Source organism: Cynoglossus semilaevis, chromosome 15, assembly GCF_000523025.1.
Source record: "Cynoglossus semilaevis isolate Cse_v1.0 chromosome 15, Cse_v1.0, whole genome shotgun sequence".
NCBI lineage: Eukaryota > Metazoa > Chordata > Actinopteri > Pleuronectiformes > Cynoglossidae > Cynoglossus > Cynoglossus semilaevis.
The window spans coordinates 14,767,480-14,786,726 of NC_024321.1; the positions used below are offsets into that span (position 1 = coordinate 14,767,480).

General features: G+C 41.6%; 1 protein-coding gene across 1 annotated transcript in view; it reads left to right on the plus strand.

Moving 5' to 3' along the window:
• The window catches only part of gria3b (glutamate receptor, ionotropic, AMPA 3b), an 84,432-nt gene that overhangs the window by 57,977 nt on the left and 7,208 nt on the right, over nt 1-19,247 (plus strand). The window contains 5 exon segments of the mRNA XM_008327323.3: nt 480-584; nt 3,248-3,352; nt 5,157-5,363; nt 7,482-7,855; nt 8,521-8,719. Of these exon segments, the coding sequence (XP_008325545.1) occupies nt 480-584; nt 3,248-3,352; nt 5,157-5,363; nt 7,482-7,855; nt 8,521-8,719 (990 nt within the window).

Consider the following 19,247-nt stretch of genomic DNA (forward strand, 5'->3'; position numbering starts at 1 on the left):
TTCCCCCGGGGGGGGTGCGGGGGACTGTTAACCCACCCCCGCCGTGCCCTGGAGCCAAGGCATTGACATTGAGAGAGCTCTGAAAACGGTAGGGGGGGAGAGAGAGAGAGAGAGAGCGAGAGAGAGATAAAGTGAAAAGCAGATAAGTAAAGAAAAGGCCAACAAAATGAAGCAGAGATAGAGAGTGAGTGTGTGATAAAGATGGGAATTGACAGAGAGAAGGGAGGAGAGCAGAGACCTGCACCCCCCTCCCAGCCCCCTACTCCTGCATCTAGATATCTGTGCGTGGAGCTCGCTCAAATCCAGGCTCTCATTACCATAAAACTACATCTTTTATTAAAGCGTATCCAGTTCATCATTTGATGAAGAGACCCAGCACACTCCAGTAGCTCCACAGACACCAGCACCTTAACAACAGCTCTATATGCAAAGTGATGGTTACCACACTTCCTCCTGTGTCTTTCTGCCCCTCATGGCAGGTACAAGTGCAGGGTATGACCGGCAACATCCAGTTCGACAACTACGGCCGCAGGACCAACTTCACCATCGATGTTTATGAGATGAAACTAGGAGGGCCGAGGAAGGTAAGACGGAGCGGTGACCTCTGTCAGCGCTCATTCATCACACTGTCGCATCAGAGCTAATAAAACGACCTGTTCTTTATCAAGACGCGGCCAACAGCTGGCACACATCAGGGTTCGGTCCCATACATGTCAAAATAAAGAGGTCTGGTCGGCTCATAATTTTAAATGATTTATTGATTTTCTGTAGCAGAGAACAAAACTCCAAGGATGGTGTCCACATGTGTTGTTACACCAGTGTCGTTGTGTGAGGTCAGTTAATCACCGTGTGAGGTCAGTGAGCCCTGGTGAGAGGCCTGTGATTATGATGAAAGAGGAAAAATGAAACCTTTAATGTACAAAACACACTTAAAAAATGTTCTTGAACCATTAATATCAATTAAAAGATAAATAATAATATATCAATTAATGGTAAATGATTCCATTTGTTTGGCTAAAAATTGTACCCGTAACTCAATGTAGCTAATTTTGATTTAAAACATTTTGTCTAATTCCACTTAAGTGTTCTGGCGCCCCCTAGGGAAGACGTGCCTCTGAAAAGAATATATATATATATATATGCACATATGTGTTTACCACTGATTTACCTGACAAAATATGTATGGCTTCCTTTCTGTATTGTACACACAGTGTTAGTCAATGATGATTTCCTAATGTAGCTAAGTAACATGGTGCTTAGCATCTCTGCTAGCTAAAAATTCCAATACAGTCTTTTGTTTTACTCTTAATACATTTCTCTTGACTCTCTTGAGTTATTGACCATCAATGCAAACAAACCTTTTGCTTTCTTACTCTGGAAACGGTGTTTCTTTCTATTAACGTCCTCTTGCTACAATTAGCATAAAGTGATGAGACTGAACTGACCTTTCCTTGTTGATATCCTAAACCTTTTACTAAGTTACTAGAACGATCTTTATATGGCCGTGTCTCTACATTTTGAAGTGTGTTTCAGGCATCATTTCAGAATTTGAAATAGATTTTTTTTAATCTGCCAGGTTTTCTGTTAATTCATTTAATTAAGTATTGAACCATTTCCAGTCACAAGGGACCAGTGCGACTGAGAACAGAGTGACTGCACTTGGCTTTGTACGCTTTTAGGTAGCAGCACTGATGAGTAATGCCAAGCATTAAAGGCCCACAAATCACAGGCCGCCTGCGATCCGATAGCTAAAACTGCCCTAACAGAAGAATGACACTCAGATATGGTGTTTGACCCCGACCTGGTTCCAATTACAATTCAAATAACTAATTACTGCAAAAAGAATCCCTGCTCTGTCTCATCCCTAAAACAATAATTCCCACTGGTCTGTTCCCATTATAACCAGTGCCCAGGAATGTTGCCAGGTTTGGGGAAAAGGACAGCTGTGAATTCCTTGTTATATCTGAGTTAGTGTGGGCAGAGTCTGTTATGACATGTGATTATGCCCGCTGCCTTCCAGGCGCCTTAAGCCCACTCTTCAATTAGCATCACACAGCCATTGCAGCTCTCTCTCTCCTCCCCCCACGCCACACAAACAAACAGACAAGTGGGATGTATGGAGCAAGGGGGAGAAAGGAGGTCAGGGGGAGAGAGTGAGGAGGAGCTGAATGATGAGACGAGCCAGCCAGCAGTTTGTCAGAGCCCGGGGCCCCCACTCACCCTGGTGACAGTGAGAGGATGAGGGATCTCTGCTGTGATTGTCACTGGTGATGTATGGGCTGATCTCTGTTCCTGCTGCTCAAAGTGAGATCAGGACTTTGCCTCTGGAGCAGCACTCCATGACACAGCTCCCCACAGTCCTGCTCCCGCAAGCTGCACTTCTCAAATATCACTGTCGGTGAAAAGCTGGGGGGGGGCGGCGGGTGAAGAAAATAAAAAAAAATCAACCTTTCTCCAGTGTGGCAATTACAATAACTACATCCACAAGTGTCACTGCAGCTCAAGTTAGGAGGTTTTGCTGCTTTCTAGCGCCTCCATTTGGTGGTTGTAAACTCTGCAGTACACCTGTCAGACCTCAAACATTTTAAGATCTGAGGCAAAAAAAAAAAAATGCAGACCAGATGTGGGGAAAAAAAAATCCTGGCCAGCAACAGTTAAACGTTTGGCAGCCGCATACACAACACGTTTCATCATGAGCCAGAGCAGCCATTATTTCAAATGGGCAAACAAACACTTGACATTGGTTTGACTTAAGCATCTGTACAGCAGAATGCAGACTGCAAAGGCAGGACCGTGCATGGGAAACCATCAGAGCTACTGGGATAATATTGTAAATGACTATGTATGTATGCAGTATACGGGCCTCAGTATCAAATATTTACCATTGGACCTGGGTGGCTGTGTGCTTTATGTTGCTGCGGTTCAATTCCTGAATAATTGGTTCTTTGGACAACCGTATATTAATGTGGGGCAAATTGACAGTCGATTTAATACGCTGACAAATGAACACGCTTTTTTTCAAATGTATTTGAATTTCTGAGCTGCTCATATAACATCTGTACTCTGTGTTTCTGTTCTTTATCTTTGTTTGAAATTCATGGGAAGAAAGAACAGTTCTTTAAAAATGCAGTGGGTTTTTTTTTAATGAAGCTACTGTCATGGCAGCTCCCTGTGATGAACAGATGTGCCTCTTCTGTACAGTTGTTGGGTTTTGAATGCACCGCTAACCAATGTTTTCTCTTTGCAGATTGGGTACTGGAACGAGTACACACGATTTGTAAATATTATGGACCCGCAGGTCTCCAACGACTCCTCAGTGGAAAACCGAACGATTGTGGTCACTACTATTATGGTACACTTTCCACGCAGTTTTAAATGTGTCACGTATTCTGCCACTCAAGGTCATGGTGTTGATGCCAATGAGTGATACATTCTGTCCTGGGCGGGTAGAACCACATCTTTTTTGTGTTGCTTTCCATCCACTCACTACACGTTGAAACAGTCGATCCAGACCCGGGGGGAGTGTTTCAACTGTATCCGTGTGGGTGTCAAAGCATTTTGTTTTTCCATACTTCAGTGGCCTGTCGTAGCAGTGACATCACAATAATGGTATACTGTTTATGATAATGGTTGACTCCATCAATTACAAAACACATACTTCTGCATACGTAAGTAAACCTGTTTGTCCTCATCAAGTAAATGTTCAATGACACTTGGGATTGAGACTGGCCGAAGAATGACTAAGAGGATGACACTGCAATGGTTTCTCCAGCCGGGCAAAGCAAAATAAAGAGAATTGGAGAAGGAACAAGAAGCTTTTTCCTATTTTCTTTTTTTTTCCCTTCTTTTTTCTTCTTTTTTTTTTACCTTGCAATTAGTTTTCCAATTTATTTTGCTTTGCCCTTACACGTGTTCTGTGTTGAAGTATAACTTCCTGTCAAAGCTGTTCCTGTTCTAAACCAAAAATACTGTAGATTTACTTCATGCATAAAATTGTCATACAGCTGAATGTACCTGTGTGTATACTAATCAGATGGTCTGAGGAAACGTTTTAACAACATGGAGACCAATATTTGATATGATTTTTCTTTAAGTAAAACATACAGTAGTTTTGATGGAATCACTGGCAAATTAGAAACAGTTTCCATCTTTGGTGGAGGAGTTCAGTCAAGTAGAAGGCAAACGTTAACTCATGGGAATCACTGAGTGGAGTCAAGGTGAGGGGATACATTCAGCACAGAACAAACAAACCATTGCTCTCCTACTTGCACTCTAATTGTGTGTGGCTGTAATGACAATGCCTACTCTCCCGAGCAGTCCTATTGTTTGTTAATGATGATGTGCTCAGAGGGAGAAAAGCTGCACCAGCCTTTGGAAAAGTAGTGTAAATCTAGCACGCTCCTGCTCTCCCAGTGTGACTTATTTATTTAAATATTCTTTTTTTTCTTTCTTTCTTTTTTTTTTAAATAGAAAATACAGGGTCATTTTCTTTCATTTCTATTCCTTTCTTTTTTCTTTTCTTTTTTTTGGAATGATGAAGCCTTAAACTGCGCACTGGTGCAATCTGCTTGAATATGTTGAGATACAACGAGCACTTTCTGATCCCTCACCTGTCACTGGCATTTACTTATGAAACCATCCCCCATTCCCATCCCCACCCACCCTCCCAGCTGACCCACACCTTGCTTACCAATGACTCTCCGCCCTGCTAAAACTCATTCCGGGCCTTTTTGTTTTCTCCCTCTCTGAGAGGTCAATCTTTGCTCTCTCCTTTTTTCTGGAACCTTCCTTGGTCTTACGTCAAACTGTTGCCGCCCTTGGGCTCAAAATGGGTTGGGTGCATTGGGCATGGTGTCTGCTGGCTGCCGTGGCTTAATAAGAGCGGTGGGACGTCACGACCACCTGCTGTTATAAGACCATATTTGTGCATTTGCAGGGCATCATCTTTATACGCATGATGGCGTGCATGAGGTTATAGCTGCTAACGATGTTCAATCTGTGTGTGTGTGTGTGTGTGTGTGTGTGTGTGTGAGAGAGAGAGAGTGTGTTTGTGTGTGTGCATGGGAACACGTGAGTGCATGTCTGTACATTTCTGTGTAAGAGACCGTGTGATGGGGCATGGGAGTGTATAAACCAGTCTATGTTTAAATCAACAGGAAGCTCCTTATGTGATGTACAAGAAAAATTATATGCATCTGGAGGGGAATGACAGATATGAAGGCTACTGCGTCGATTTAGCATCTGAGATTGCCAAACATGTTGGAATTAAGTACAAACTGTCTATAGTAATGGATGGGAAGTATGGAGCCCGAGACCCCGAGACCAAGACGTGGAACGGGATGGTGGGTGAACTGGTCTATGGGGTGAGTACAGGGAGCCTCGGTTTCACTGATTACATGGCAGTTTGCATAGAACTTCAACATGAGAGGAGATCTCATTTTTCTGTCTTAAGGTCATCACCAACCCAGTGTGAACTCATCAGCCCAGTTCAAAGTCTGACGCTGTCTCAGGAAGCTCAGCTGTGCGTGAATTTGCAAAAATGCAGCCTCAAGCATTAGGGAGTTGGTGATCATCTTGAGACGGAGAAAATGAAATCATTTCTCAGTGCTGTTCATTGCAATTAATCTATTTTGCTTAGCCTAGATACTGCTCTTCCTCTCTCTCTCTCTCTCTCTCTCTTCTGCCTCACTCTCTCTCAGTTTCTCTCTCCCTTTCTTTTTCCCTCTGAGTCTCTCTCTCTCTGAGTCTCTCTCTCCCACAGCTGAAGCAGAGGACTGCTTCTCTCTCTCCCACAGCTGAAGCAGAGGTAGGTACATGAAAACAATGAGTCCATATGGCAAACACACTGTAATCACTTTGATGAATGAAAGATTGTATGCCTTTGAAGTGATTGTGTAATTATGTTCATTGTTTGATGTGTATGATGAATATACTGCACTGTAAATTCACAGCTGAGAGAATGTGCTTCAGAATCAACAGCTAAACGGCGGTCTTGTGGTTTGAAACAACAAGATCCATATGTGTGTCGTGCTCCGTCGAGGTCGAGCCCGCGGCATTAGCCAGGGGTCACGCCGTGTTTTACATCTGACAGGGCTCTCGCAGCACCTTAAGCATTTCCAAATTACCCCTTTTCTGAAACCCCCCCCGACCCCCGTCCGCCTTTCGCTGAGGCCACAACAGTTGAACTGGGGGCCAAATGCAAACTGGATGAGGGCTTCGTCTTCCTCATCTGTTCAATTTCCCAACTATCAGCTGGAGAGATTGCCTGGTTTGATGTGCTATCTCCACCAAATTATCTTCAAATGGGAAAAGTCCACTGTCTGCAAATGGAAGGTGGAAGAAAAAAAAATACTTCCATTATGTCACTGTCAAGTCTTTACAGGCCTGCGATTTTACAGCAGGTGGGCCGGGACTAATAGTTTTACACATTTTGACCTTTCGCCCGGCAAATTAATTTGATTTTAGTCGTCTTCAAATGTTAGGCCCAAGGCTGCACTTTATTGCCTTGTTTCCCTCACCATTGATTGAGTGTTGCTTACGCCTGCACTAGGATTAAATGGTTATAGCCCTTCTCAACGCTGTGTCGATAGGACAAAAAAAAAAACACTCATGTTTATTGGGTCTGTTTGTGTTGCTCTTAGTTTAACCTTGTTCTTTTTTTTTTTTTTTTGCCTTTTGCTGCCGCGGTGCGAGGCTTTCTCAGTTTCAACATCGCAAGACAAAAACTGATTTAAAAAAAGAGAGAAAAGAAAGAAATCCAACTGTTCTTCGTTGAGCGGCTCCTTTGAAGAAAACCCTTATTTAATTAATCATTGACTGTAGCTGCGGTAACGTTGTCTTGTGTGATTAATTATTTTCCCTTTTGTTCCTCCAATTGTGGTTAAAAAGGCAGCTCCACTTCACTGCGCGTGTTTTGATAACATAATGTGATTGAATTGAAGGAACAGAGCAAAAGAGTCCGCTTTAAAAAAAAACAAAACAAAAAGAACCACAAACCCAGCCCGCTGTATGGGATGTGACAGAGGTGCAGAGTCCGGGGTCACACATGCAGCACAGGTGTCAGGACACCTGCTGAATGTGGCCGTTTGAAAATACTGTAAAAGATTGGTTGATTTTGGAATTATCCATCCACCGTTTCTCCTTAAATCCTGAGTAAAGAAACATTTGGTCCGACGTGACGTCAACCACCATCTGTCTTGGTGAATTTTTTTTCCCCAAGCTGTCTCTCTCTCTCCAAGTCTAAGGCCCCGTGAGCTTCTCCTTCTTCTCGCCTAAAAACTTAGCAACTGTTTAAACTTGATTTATTTATTTTTTTCATCTTAATCTTCCAGAACCCTTGTGTAAATGTCACTCTGCATTTCCTGTCTGTGAATCTTTTTATTTCCTGCAGTCCAAGCCTTCTAACAAAAGTATAAGTTATGATCAAGTACTTCTTTGTGCAGGTCAGTACTAATGGTCGTTGTGCCTGTGCCTGTTTCCAGAGAGCAGATATAGCTGTTGCGCCTCTCACCATTACTCTGGTTCGAGAGGAGGTGATAGACTTTTCCAAGCCATTTATGAGCTTGGGCATCTCCATTATGATAAAGAAGCCCCAAAAGTCCAAGCCCGGTGTCTTCTCCTTCCTGGACCCGTTGGCCTACGAGATCTGGATGTGTATAGTGTTCGCTTACATCGGCGTGAGCGTGGTCCTGTTCCTGGTCAGCCGCTTTAGTCCTTACGAGTGGAACCTGGAGGAACAGGACGAGACCAAAGATCCCCAGACTCCCCCTGATCCTCCCAACGACTTTGGCATTTTCAACTCTCTCTGGTTCTCACTCGGCGCCTTCATGCAGCAGGGATGTGACATCTCCCCAAGGTGGGTGGACTCATGTGGACACAAGGAATGGAAAAAGTGGTAGAAAATGTATAAAATAATAAGTAACGAGGTAATAGGGCTGTGGAACATTAGCCATTAATCGCAGTTTATATCCAATAATTCCACCGTGTTCATTTCAACGAAGCAGCACAAGCTTCAAATAGTATCTCAACACCCAGCATGCATTTCTGGAGGTTTCAGATACTGTCAAGTGTCTATGAAAAGTTAAGTTATGATAAGTTATAAGTTATGAATCTATGAATACAACACTATTCTCTTTAGTTTTAAATTAGTTGAAATTGTTTTTTGTCTCTGTCTTTTTATACAGTATGTGCTATTAAGTTTGTCAGTTAAATGGGAAAAAAATGTCATTACAGAAATGACTCACTTTTTATAATCGTGTTTGATACAATTAGTTTAACAGACCTTTAAAGAGTGGGATTTGAGAACATTCCAAGTAATTGTTTCTATTTGTTGTTTTAGAGATTCTAACCCAAAACTGGATTTGTTTTAATGATTTGCCAGAAAATTCTGATCCGTGGTGTAATTAGTACACACACACACACACACACACACAACTGTCAGATGTGAGCAGTTTTATGGACACCACATGTCACTGTGTGATCACACGCTGTGTTTCCCTCTCAACGACATCCCTCTCGCAGGTCACTGTCAGGCCGTATCGTAGGTGGTGTGTGGTGGTTCTTCACCCTCATCATCATCTCCTCCTACACGGCCAACCTGGCTGCCTTCTTGACAGTGGAGAGGATGGTGTCTCCCATCGAGAGTGCCGAAGATCTGGCCAAGCAGACAGAGATAGCATACGGCACTCTGGACTCAGGCTCCACCAAAGAGTTTTTTAGGGTGAGACGTGTCAACACACACACACACACACACAGAGACAACTGAGGCCTTCTTTTAAAGAAGAAAAGTATGCAGTAGATGACATACAGTTCCTGTAGGGGGTGCTATGAATACAGTTGTGAAGCCTGGGCACATGAGCTGATCTTTCTGGTACAACATTATTGTTTGTTATAAAAGTGCCTGGTCATGGTGTAGGTAGTACAGAGGTTTACTTTTCCATTGAGCCGTACACCTCTACAACTATGTGCCCGATGCAAGTGATGTGGTAAAATGTGTTTCTCTTGGGATTTGACCGTGGCTGAAAATAACAATGAAAATTAGCAGAAATGAAAATCAATTAAAATACTTCAAGAGTTTAAAAGGTTGTTAGTGCAGATGGTGTCGTTAGAAGCCAGGATGACTGTCCTGTCTGTGATAAAGGATGGAGTGGAGGAATATAAAGGTCACCTATACACATGTCGTGGTGGCGGCTACATTTATAATTTGTGTGTGTAGTAATGTGTGGAGGTCAGACCAGGAGCAGGGGACTGAAGAGCAGTGGACGGGGAGGGGTTCATTTTTCTTGACAACCTGGTGGATGAAGCTGTTCTTCATCCTGATGGTGTCAGACAGGATGTTCTGAAAGGTTAGCTCACGTAATGTTAAGTGCTTTGCAGTTGGAGGCGAGGTGAGCAGATGTCCAGCTGCCGCTGTTCTTCACTGAAGGGTCTCCTGGTTCTGTCCAAGAGTTGGGCACTGTATAAGGCAGGGGTGTCAAACATCAATTTGGTTTAGGGGCAGTACAATCATCACATAATTACCAATAAATAATAATAAGCCCTTGTTTTCCTTTCCTTTTTATGCAAATATTTAATGAAATAATAATTAATAATTTGGCCAAACAACATGAAGTGCATGTGCTTCTTTTGCTTTCTACAAAATTTATCAAGCTGGTCGGAATGAACCTCCTAGCGGACCCCCCTGGCACACGGGCCATATGTTTGATATCCTCGCCAAACTGAGCCTTCGTGGGTTTTCCAGAAAGAATGTCCAATTAGCATTTGCACATATAGATATCAAACTCCGGACTGTCCAGACTTGTGTACTTCCTGCTGCAGGATAATTATGTTGGATGCTGAACTGGAGTCTGTTGAAAGCATCCTGCCATACGAGTCTCATGTGTCCAGCTGGATAAGTGGACAGCAGTGGAGATTGCATCGTCAGCCGAGCGGTTGGCATGGTCTGCAGGTTGGAGGAGATCCAAGGAGGGAGGATGGATTTACTGTAATGTGTTGCATGACTAACCGTTTCAACCACTGCATGACAATGGGAGTCATTGAAACAGGCGAGGGATGGGGCTCCTGGCACAGGTATGAATGAAGTACCTCTAAGGCATGTAAGGACAGTCGGGGTAATGGAACGGTGTGTGTTTATAAAAGAAAGATAGATGTGTGTTTATACACGCAGAGTCCATAATACCCTGTGAAAGAATGTTGATTTCTGTCAACAGTTGAGAACACGACCAGAGACACTGTTCCTGTTGGTTCTAATGGCTTTATTATTATTATTATTATTGTTGTGTGGCTTTATTATTATTATTGTTGTTGTTGTTGTTATTATTAACATATATATAAACATATATATAATATATATAGCATATATTATATAATAATAACAATAATAATGAAATAGTTGTTGTTGATGATGAAATCTGGTGGACAAAACTGGTACCGCAGTCAAAAAAGCTAATTTTGTTCTTTTTTGTGTCTTTCAAGTTATCTGCCAGATATAAAATGCCGACTCTAGCACTTTGCTAAGCTAAGCTAATTTTCCCCTTTTGTCTTTGGGTTACATTTTTGTCTTTGTTTTCATTTTTATAACAGTTCTACTTCCTGTGTTTGCATTTTTTGCCATATAATGGTTTGTTTGTTTGTGTTTCACCACAAACACTTTCATCCAGATAATTTAAATTTTTTTTAGAATATGAAAGAAAATACACCCAGAGGGCTGTTCTGTTTCAAAAAGCCCCAACACATACTTTTCATTCATTTTGTGTAACTTAATAGATCATTTATTGGATATTCCTGCAGCTTCTACTTGTACAATACTTACAGAAAACACTTTCGGCAAAAATACCCATCGTGTAGATGTAGAAGTATTACTTAAAGATTGTTTTGCCACTTCAGAGCAGCAATCTGGATCAGAGCTGCAAAAGATTGATCTAAATGAGGCACGCTGTTGAGCTCCTGTGACACAAATGTGAAATTGATGCAGCGCTGCAGTCTGCAACCTTGAGGCAGCGCGGCTGTCAGCAGAAAGTGCGATAACAAAGTGGAAGCAGAGAGGTGATAAAAAAGCAGGAGGCTAATCAAAGCATGACCATCAGGCTCAAACGTAGAAGGGTCGGCTCATGAAATATAATTAGTTAGCTAGCCGTAGCTAGCAAATTGTGCCTGATAAAGATCCCTGAAGGTCAAACACGGCGAGGAGGCTTCGGACAAAATAGGCAATATGTGCTTTGGCATTGAGGACTAGCCTGACAATTAAGTCATAAATTAAGTGAAGTCTGAAGTGAAAGTGAGGCTCTGAGAGGCAACCACATGTAGGAGTTCTTCTAAAGGCCGGCCGTGCTTCAGCTGTGAGATCCATAGACATCGTAGCGTGTGGCTTGGCTACTTCGGTGGTCCAGTTCTTTACATTTGCAAGGCAGTGCACAGAAAACTATTTAATGAAACTGCACTCACTCTGATGATGATGATGACAAAGGGGGCAATGTGACAGTCTTTTATCTTTCACTCCTCCATTACTCACTGGCAGGAGAGAAACAGTTCATATGTTTCCCAGCTGCAGCTAGTTGGCAGGGAGTGCGTATCATTTGTATTACTCCTGGGTTGAATTGCTCAACAACAAAACGCAGAATCACATCCATGTTTTTTTTAAGACAAAGACAAAGAATGATACTGTCTTCAAAGATGGATATAAAAAGGTACGTAATTTCCAAAGTCTGTAAACTCTTAGGAATGGGTTGTAAACAGCTGTGCCGTGACAGCGTCGTACATCATGGCATACATGGCACATGACATGTATGACAGCGAACCGTGATTCACATAGAACCTCAGTAGGCCTGTCATCGCTAACTCTTTCATCGCATCTGCGACACAAGCCCATATACAATATCTGTCTTTGTGTCTTCGTCAGTATGGGTGCCAATTACAGACCAGGGTTCCAGTCTCACTGTGATGATATGCACGGGGCTGCTGCCCTTTTCTGTCACAGCAACTACTTATTCAAATCTTTGTAACACTTTAAATACATTAACTTGTCAGCTCTGAACAACTTCTAATAAGTCCAGTTCAAGGCTGATGTGAGAATAAAAAAAAAATCACTGATTAATAGAAAGTTCAACCTCTGTCTCAGATGTGTTTCTCAGGTTTAATTAGATCCGTATGGCAGCAGCCAGCTGGAAACATAACAGCGCGTCCAATGTTTCAAACGAGACGCGTGTCATCGTCTCTGACATCTGTGGTTTTTAATTTTTGATGATTTCACCTGGTTTGTCTTACAAAGATGGCGGATCAAAGGAGTGGGATGAGAAATACTTTGCATATTCCTTTGCTTCGTCAATAACTACACTGAGACTGTGGCGGAAAGATAATAGCAGCAAGACAGGTAGCATTCGTATTTAATACTGAAAGAAAAAAGAAAAGGTATCCTGATAAAAGTTATTTGATTTACCCGTGTTTGCAACTTAGTAGTACAAGAGTAGTTAAGTAGTTAAGCCTGTCTTTCCTGATATCTGACTCTAACATCAGTTACATTTCTGCGTTTTCTCCTTGAAATGGGAACGAACAAGAGCTCTGGAGGAATTCTATCATACCTCCCCCCCCAGCCCCACCATTCTTCTGCTCACGTCCATCTGAGACAGCTGGTCTGGGAGTATGTTGACGGGCCCAATGGCAGCCCGTGAATGGCTGTGGGCACTTGGCAGTGTGGCTCTACCTGCTCTTGGCTCCTCTTCTCCTCACCGTCCTGCCTGTTTGGGCGTCCTCTCCTCCCCCGTCTCCAGCCGCTCTGTTGTTTTACCTTGAGACAATATGGAATCCCTTCAAGCTTTGTGTTGCGTTTTCACAACACAGCAGCTGCCGTGCAGCCGTTCACCACCGCAGTGTGTCTCATTATTCTCGTACCTGCCCCAGATTTTTTTTTTTTTTTTTGCACCAATTTGAAATCTTTGTGTTTCGTCCGATTATGAAACAATGACTTTTGATGACAGACCGCGCTAATTCTCTTGATGAGGTTTTATTCCCTCATAATTCTTGACACAGTTACACCTGGAAATGTACAACTGAAGTCGGTTTGTAATGGCAGCCAAGGTGATGAAATGGGCTGATGTGGCTGTTTAATTAGGTGTAAAGACTGGGTTGAGACCATCAAAGACGGCCACACCGCTGTCCCTTTGTGCACCTCGTTTGACAGCGTAACAATGAAGGAGTGATAATTGTGTAGAGAAATGAGACCACACAATTGTTTTTGTTCCCATTAAAAGTTTTTGCCTGGGCTACAATCATCGAACGTCGCCCGCCTGCAGGTGTCGTGACAGTGGGAACACCAACTGGAGCGCAATCACCAATGCATTTTACTATACATGAAATTCAATTCACGTCGCCAATGATCAAACAAGAATGTTTGATAAATAGCAGGTCTGCATCCATCCAAGTTGCATGAAAAGGAACCAAGGATTTCTCTTTTTTTCTGAAAAACCTGAGCATCAACAGAACAGTGTAAGACAACTCCCCATGCGCTTGTCGTTTTGCGTTTCATTGCAGTATTGAGTGAAGGGAAGGCTGCTCTCAAGATTAGAACCTGTTTGCATAAAAGATAAGCTGACAAAAGTGATGATAGAAAACTGCGAGACAGGCATAACCTCTGAGGGAGAGAGCCGTCCTCAGAGAGCCCTGTCAAACTTTAGATGAGCAGCAACATCAGGCGCAAGGAGAGCTATTGGAGTCCAGCTGCAAGCATTAAAAATCAGCAATTGGTATTCAGGGCAAAGTGTGTGGCTCTTGAATAAAAAAAAAAGAAAAAAGTACATGCACAGAGCCTCAACTTTCATTTCTGCATACCTTGAGATACAGGTAGTACTGGAAAAACAGGATATTGAGGAAAAGTGGCCATGTCCACGAGCGAAATAAAAGGAGAGTAAAGTTGGAAGGAAATGTAGTGGTGCTCGTTTGAAGATGGCATTTAGATATACAGGCAGTGCAGCGCCTGCCACGGAGGCCATAATGAAAGCATTCTGAGATGCCGAGGGAAGAATAAACAACAAGCCACGGTTCGAAGGGCAGCGGACAGAGGTCTGGAAATGCTGAGCAACTCCGAATCAATACAGATTAAGTGGTTATTTAGAATGAAGAGGGCAATTTCTTTGACTTTGGACCTTAATTGCTTGGCCCTTCGAAGATGTTTTAATGGCATTGTTGAGTTCTGGAACAACATGTCTGCATGATAGATTTGCTACAACACAGAGAAGCTGCTCTTGGCTTTTTCCATCTCTGCGTTTCACCAAAAAAATGATTTCAATGTCTTTTTTCTGTCTGAGCTCGACGACAGCCGCTGGATGTTGACTTTTACAGCGTGCATTAACTGGTGGTTATTGTCGACAGCTGTACAGATGACGGGAAAATGGCAGAGAAAATATATGATTCTCTAAACGAACAATAGTCAGTTTTTAAATTTATTACATTTGTTATGACTTTGTCCAGCATGGTAGAGCTGTTAGGAACGATAAAACAAGTTTTTAGCCTCATGTGATTCACGGTTTTAATAGAAACAACGGCTATGTCAAAATGAACACTGAAGCTCAGAGTGATCGAAACTTTAGTGCCTTTATTATCAGTCAATAAACAGGAATGAATGGTATTTTCCTGTCAGATTTAGACGCTGCATTCACTCAGAGTTAAGCTCTGCAATTCATGCATTTATATTTACCAGCTTCTGTTTAAATCAGAGGAAAAACAAGATGCAGATTCACTCCATTTTCTTTTGTTTTCATTAGTTGCTGATGTGTTTTCATTTTGTGTCATTAAGAGGTTTAAGAACACAACAAAAAAAGAACAATGACATTTGCTGCTAATGTGCTTTTTACAACTCGGGATAAAAAAGAACAATGACATTTGCTGGTAATGTGCTTTTTACAACTCGGGATAAATCTTCTTGTGCGCTTTTGTGAGTGGTCCAAAACTAGGACGTAACATTACATTCTGCATTTTTCATTGTCACAAAACTGTGTTTTATTTCGTTTAAGCTTTCGTTTATATAAGTTCGTAAATGAAGTCCAGGCCAAATTGACAGTAAGTGTTAATAATCTGTATTAAAACAGAAGAGCGAAGGAGAAACTTTTTCATTTTTAATTTTTGGTCATGGCACTTCTTTCTAATGACACGCTCAACCACGTGAAAAGAGAGATGATGGTGATTTATGTCTCAGTTTAAAAGCACATTAGTAAATCTGCCACCTTAACTAATCTGCATCTCTGAGGTTGGTAATGGTTGGACCCCGCGGAATTGTCCTTTCTTTTTTTTTTTCTTTTACAAAATATTGCAAAGAAACGTACAAAAACCAGGCGCGTCGCTGCAGATTAACAGCCGATATAAGGTGGAATTAGTTTCCTTGGTTTGCTGTGCACGGCCCCTGCACAGACATAATTACAGACTAGTGCGGTGTAAATGATGGTTAATGTACCATGTCACCAGCTATAAAATAAAAAGCCCAGCAAATGTGACAGAACCACACGCGAGACTGATTATTATTTTTAATAAAAGGCTCCATCTGTGACCAGTGGTGAAGAATCACCGGCAAAACATCACAGAAGACGCAGGCTTTACTACGAGTCCAGCAGTGAAGCCTGGCTGCTGCGGCAAACCTGCCGACGCACTCAGAAAGGAAACAAAGAACCACTATACAGTGGAACATCGAGATGATCGAGCATAATCCATTCCAGGACCGAGCTCGTAACTCGAGGTGCTCGTATCTCGAATCATTTTACCCCATAAGAAAAACTGAATCCGTTCCATGCTCGGCCATTATCAGACTTCATCCATCCATTCATCCATTCGTTTCATGGAAGTAACGTGACCTTAAGATACCATCTCACCTCCCAGCATGCATTTGTAGAGGCTTCAACTTCAGGTCATGTAACCCGCTGGTGTCAGACCAGCCTCACTGAGCGTAGGGCAGTCAGTAAGTCGACAAGCTAACAAGCTAACACTGACACAATTGTCAAATGGATGCCAAAGGACTGTGAACCGATTGATGTTGTTGAGGACGACGGTTTCACGGAAGTGTTATTTGCTGATATATTTAATTACAATTAAACTGTCCTTTTTTATTAATATGAATGGCCTGCTTTTTGAAGTCAACCTCTTAATTTATTTCCTGAGTTGAAAAATTGTTGTTATTTGTTCGTGTTAGAGAATTAGACCGGAATGTACTTGAAAATTAATTTGTATCACTCTAATTCATATCACTTCCAGTACCAGTTCTGTCCAGTTTTATATGAAGACAGTTGATGTTCCAACTTCTTGACCTAACTTCAGTTTGTTTGTATCTTTTTAAGGTTCTAAAATACAAAACTTGTCAGGTCATGTCCGGTCCTGATCTTCGTTTCTCATGCAGGTTTTTGTCGAGTGTAATGTTGGTGTGAATATATATCATTTACATGAGAATTATCGGCCTGAGTGTCTCTTCATCAGTGCTGGGTGCTGGGAGGCCTCTGTGAGCTCTCCAGTCATCCATATGAATTATTTATACCTACATAATGAAATGTTTTTGTGGCTCGGAGCAGGTTTACGATTCCCCAGGTGACCAAAAAAAAAACAAAGTCAGTTGTGACTAAAAAACAAAACATGAACTCCTGACCTGCTGCCATGTTTGTTCCACATGTGTAGGCTGTGTGGGTTCAAAGCCCGCTGCCAGTCACCGGTTTCCTCAGGCTTTACCCTTAACCTTCTGTTTACTTCACAACTCACGCTAGGTTCACCGGGAAGAAAAGGCTGGAAGGTTCTTTTGTTATGACACGGCAGTGGGGAACTTAACCATCCAGACAGACAGAGGTGTAGGAGGAATGCCTACACAGATGATGTAACAGTGTAGCTCAGTAGGTGGGGTGGACCATATGGGCTCTTCATTATCAGTACAGCTACATCACGGTGATAGTGCTGCAGGAGAATCATGTTTTTTTTTTTTTTATTTAACTCATTTCACAGCCATCATATTCTTCTTAACTGTCTGAGACCCCATTTTGAACATGTACATGTTCTGATTGGTGCCGTTCCATCACGGTGTGAAGGACGGCCGCATATTTAACAAACTCACCTCATCGTTGGTGATTGACTTTTTGAAGCTATTATTCCCTAATTGAATTTTAAATGACCACCGCAGACCACAACGTGAATGATTGGATTTAATAGGTGGGTATGTGTGTGTGCTATTAGTATATAGTCTATACTTGTGGGGACCAATTTGTATTGATGCAGGGACCTTTGTCTTTGTGGGGACATATTCGCATGCCCGCACTGAGAGGGTGTTTTGAAATATATACTGTATATGTGTGTCTATATTTGTATATATATGAAAATATATACTGTATATGTGTGTGTCTATATATTTGTATATATATGTTTATATATATAATATATGGACAATATGGGCATCTATATATATGTTTGTGTCTACATATTTATGTCTATATACTGTATGTATACAGAGACATATTTATTGACGTATTGATATATTCATTTAGGGTCAAATTACAGTTTAATTTTGACCCTGCAGGGTGAGAGTATTTTGAGTTTCCAGATTTAGTTTGGAGTATGGATTAGAGTTAAGGTCAGATTAAGATCATTTTAAAATCGTTATTCATTTATATGATCGTTAGAAGTTAAGGCTCGAGGCCTGGTGGTAGAACGTGTCTATGTGAGGTGTGAACAAACCACACACACACCAGTGTGCATGTTTGGGTGTAAATGTCATTATCCCTCTCACTGGTTTCCTCAGCTGCCGTGGGATCAGCCTTTTTATTTTTTGTCACACCTTGTCCCCTCTCTGATATTGATCAATTGACTTCATAAGGCTGCGAGGCAGCAGTACCTGTCATCAGTAATCAATGCCCAGATCCATTCTCTTCTCTTTATTTGTGGAGCTGCCAACAGCTTTACCACCGCTGAGCCTCAGCTCTTTGGGGGAATTATCCTCCAAACTTGCGTCCTTCTTCATTTTCAACAGGATTGTAAACAAAAACACAACATTAACGGGCATTCGTTGCCTCCACCTGACTGATTTCCTCCTCCACCTCACGTCCACACTGTCTGTTGTAGTCATTGTTAGCATTATAACGGCACGGCTATCGTCCAGAATTTGAAGGCTTTCACATTACAGCGTGTTGTGTGTTTTTTGTTTTTTTGTGACATTGCCATCACGTCTCTTCTTTACCCCCGGCCTGGGGTTGTGCGACAGATGTCTGCAAAACAATGGTTCATGATTACATGCCAGTGAAGCACTTCAGCTGGGTGGAGGTTAATGCATTTGTTTATCAAGAGAGAAGTATTACAGATGGTTTTCCACTGCTCCCATTAGGAAGCCCTTTCCCATTTTGAGCTGTGATTCGTCAGTTTTCCCTTAACTGTGTGTTTGTCCAGGAGATTTTTACAAAACATTTATCTTAAACTTAAAAGATTAAGCAGATAAATTAGTGTTGTTTTTGAGAATGTAAAATGTAAAAAAAAACAGTCAAACAGGATTATCATTTACTGAACAATAATGATGCTATAACCAGAAATATTTTATTTGAACAGACTGCAGTGACTTTTTCTTTCATAAAATACATTTTTTTAATTCAAAAATAAAACTGTGCGACATTGAAATTAGAGAATTTAAATTAAAAATTAAAAAGAATGTAAATTACCTCTCTTCCCCATTCCTGTGGATGAGATTTGACCTCTGCACTTAACCCATTTACAAAACATTAGTGTGGACTCTCTGCTATACGGCTTGAGACGGCCAAATTCTAAGCTTTTTAGATGAGCGTCTTTAGAAACAGATTCCTCCAGCACTACGAAAATCCTGGATTTTGTCCCATTTTCTTTAATCATAATTTTTATTAAATGTAAACGTGTGACACAACTGCTGTATCACACCCTTGAAGAAAGGAAAGAAAAAATAAATCATTTTTGGTTTCCATCTTCCAGTTACTGTAGGTTAATTTTATTCTCTCTCATTCAAGCGTGAGAAACTTTGTTGGCCCTGAAGTAACATTAAAAATTCAAAGACAGAAAAAGGTCTGCCATCAGCAAGTGATTGATTATCCATTCTCGGCTGCTGCACAAAAAAACTCATAGTAAAGAGGTTTACAAAAAAAACTACCTTTGTGGTATAAAGGAGTTTATCAATGCAGAGTCACTGATTATTTTTTTTTCATATAAGTAACATTTTCATTAAGTCCAAATTGTCTTTATTGATACATCACCTCCTGAAACCCACACAGTAACCATGT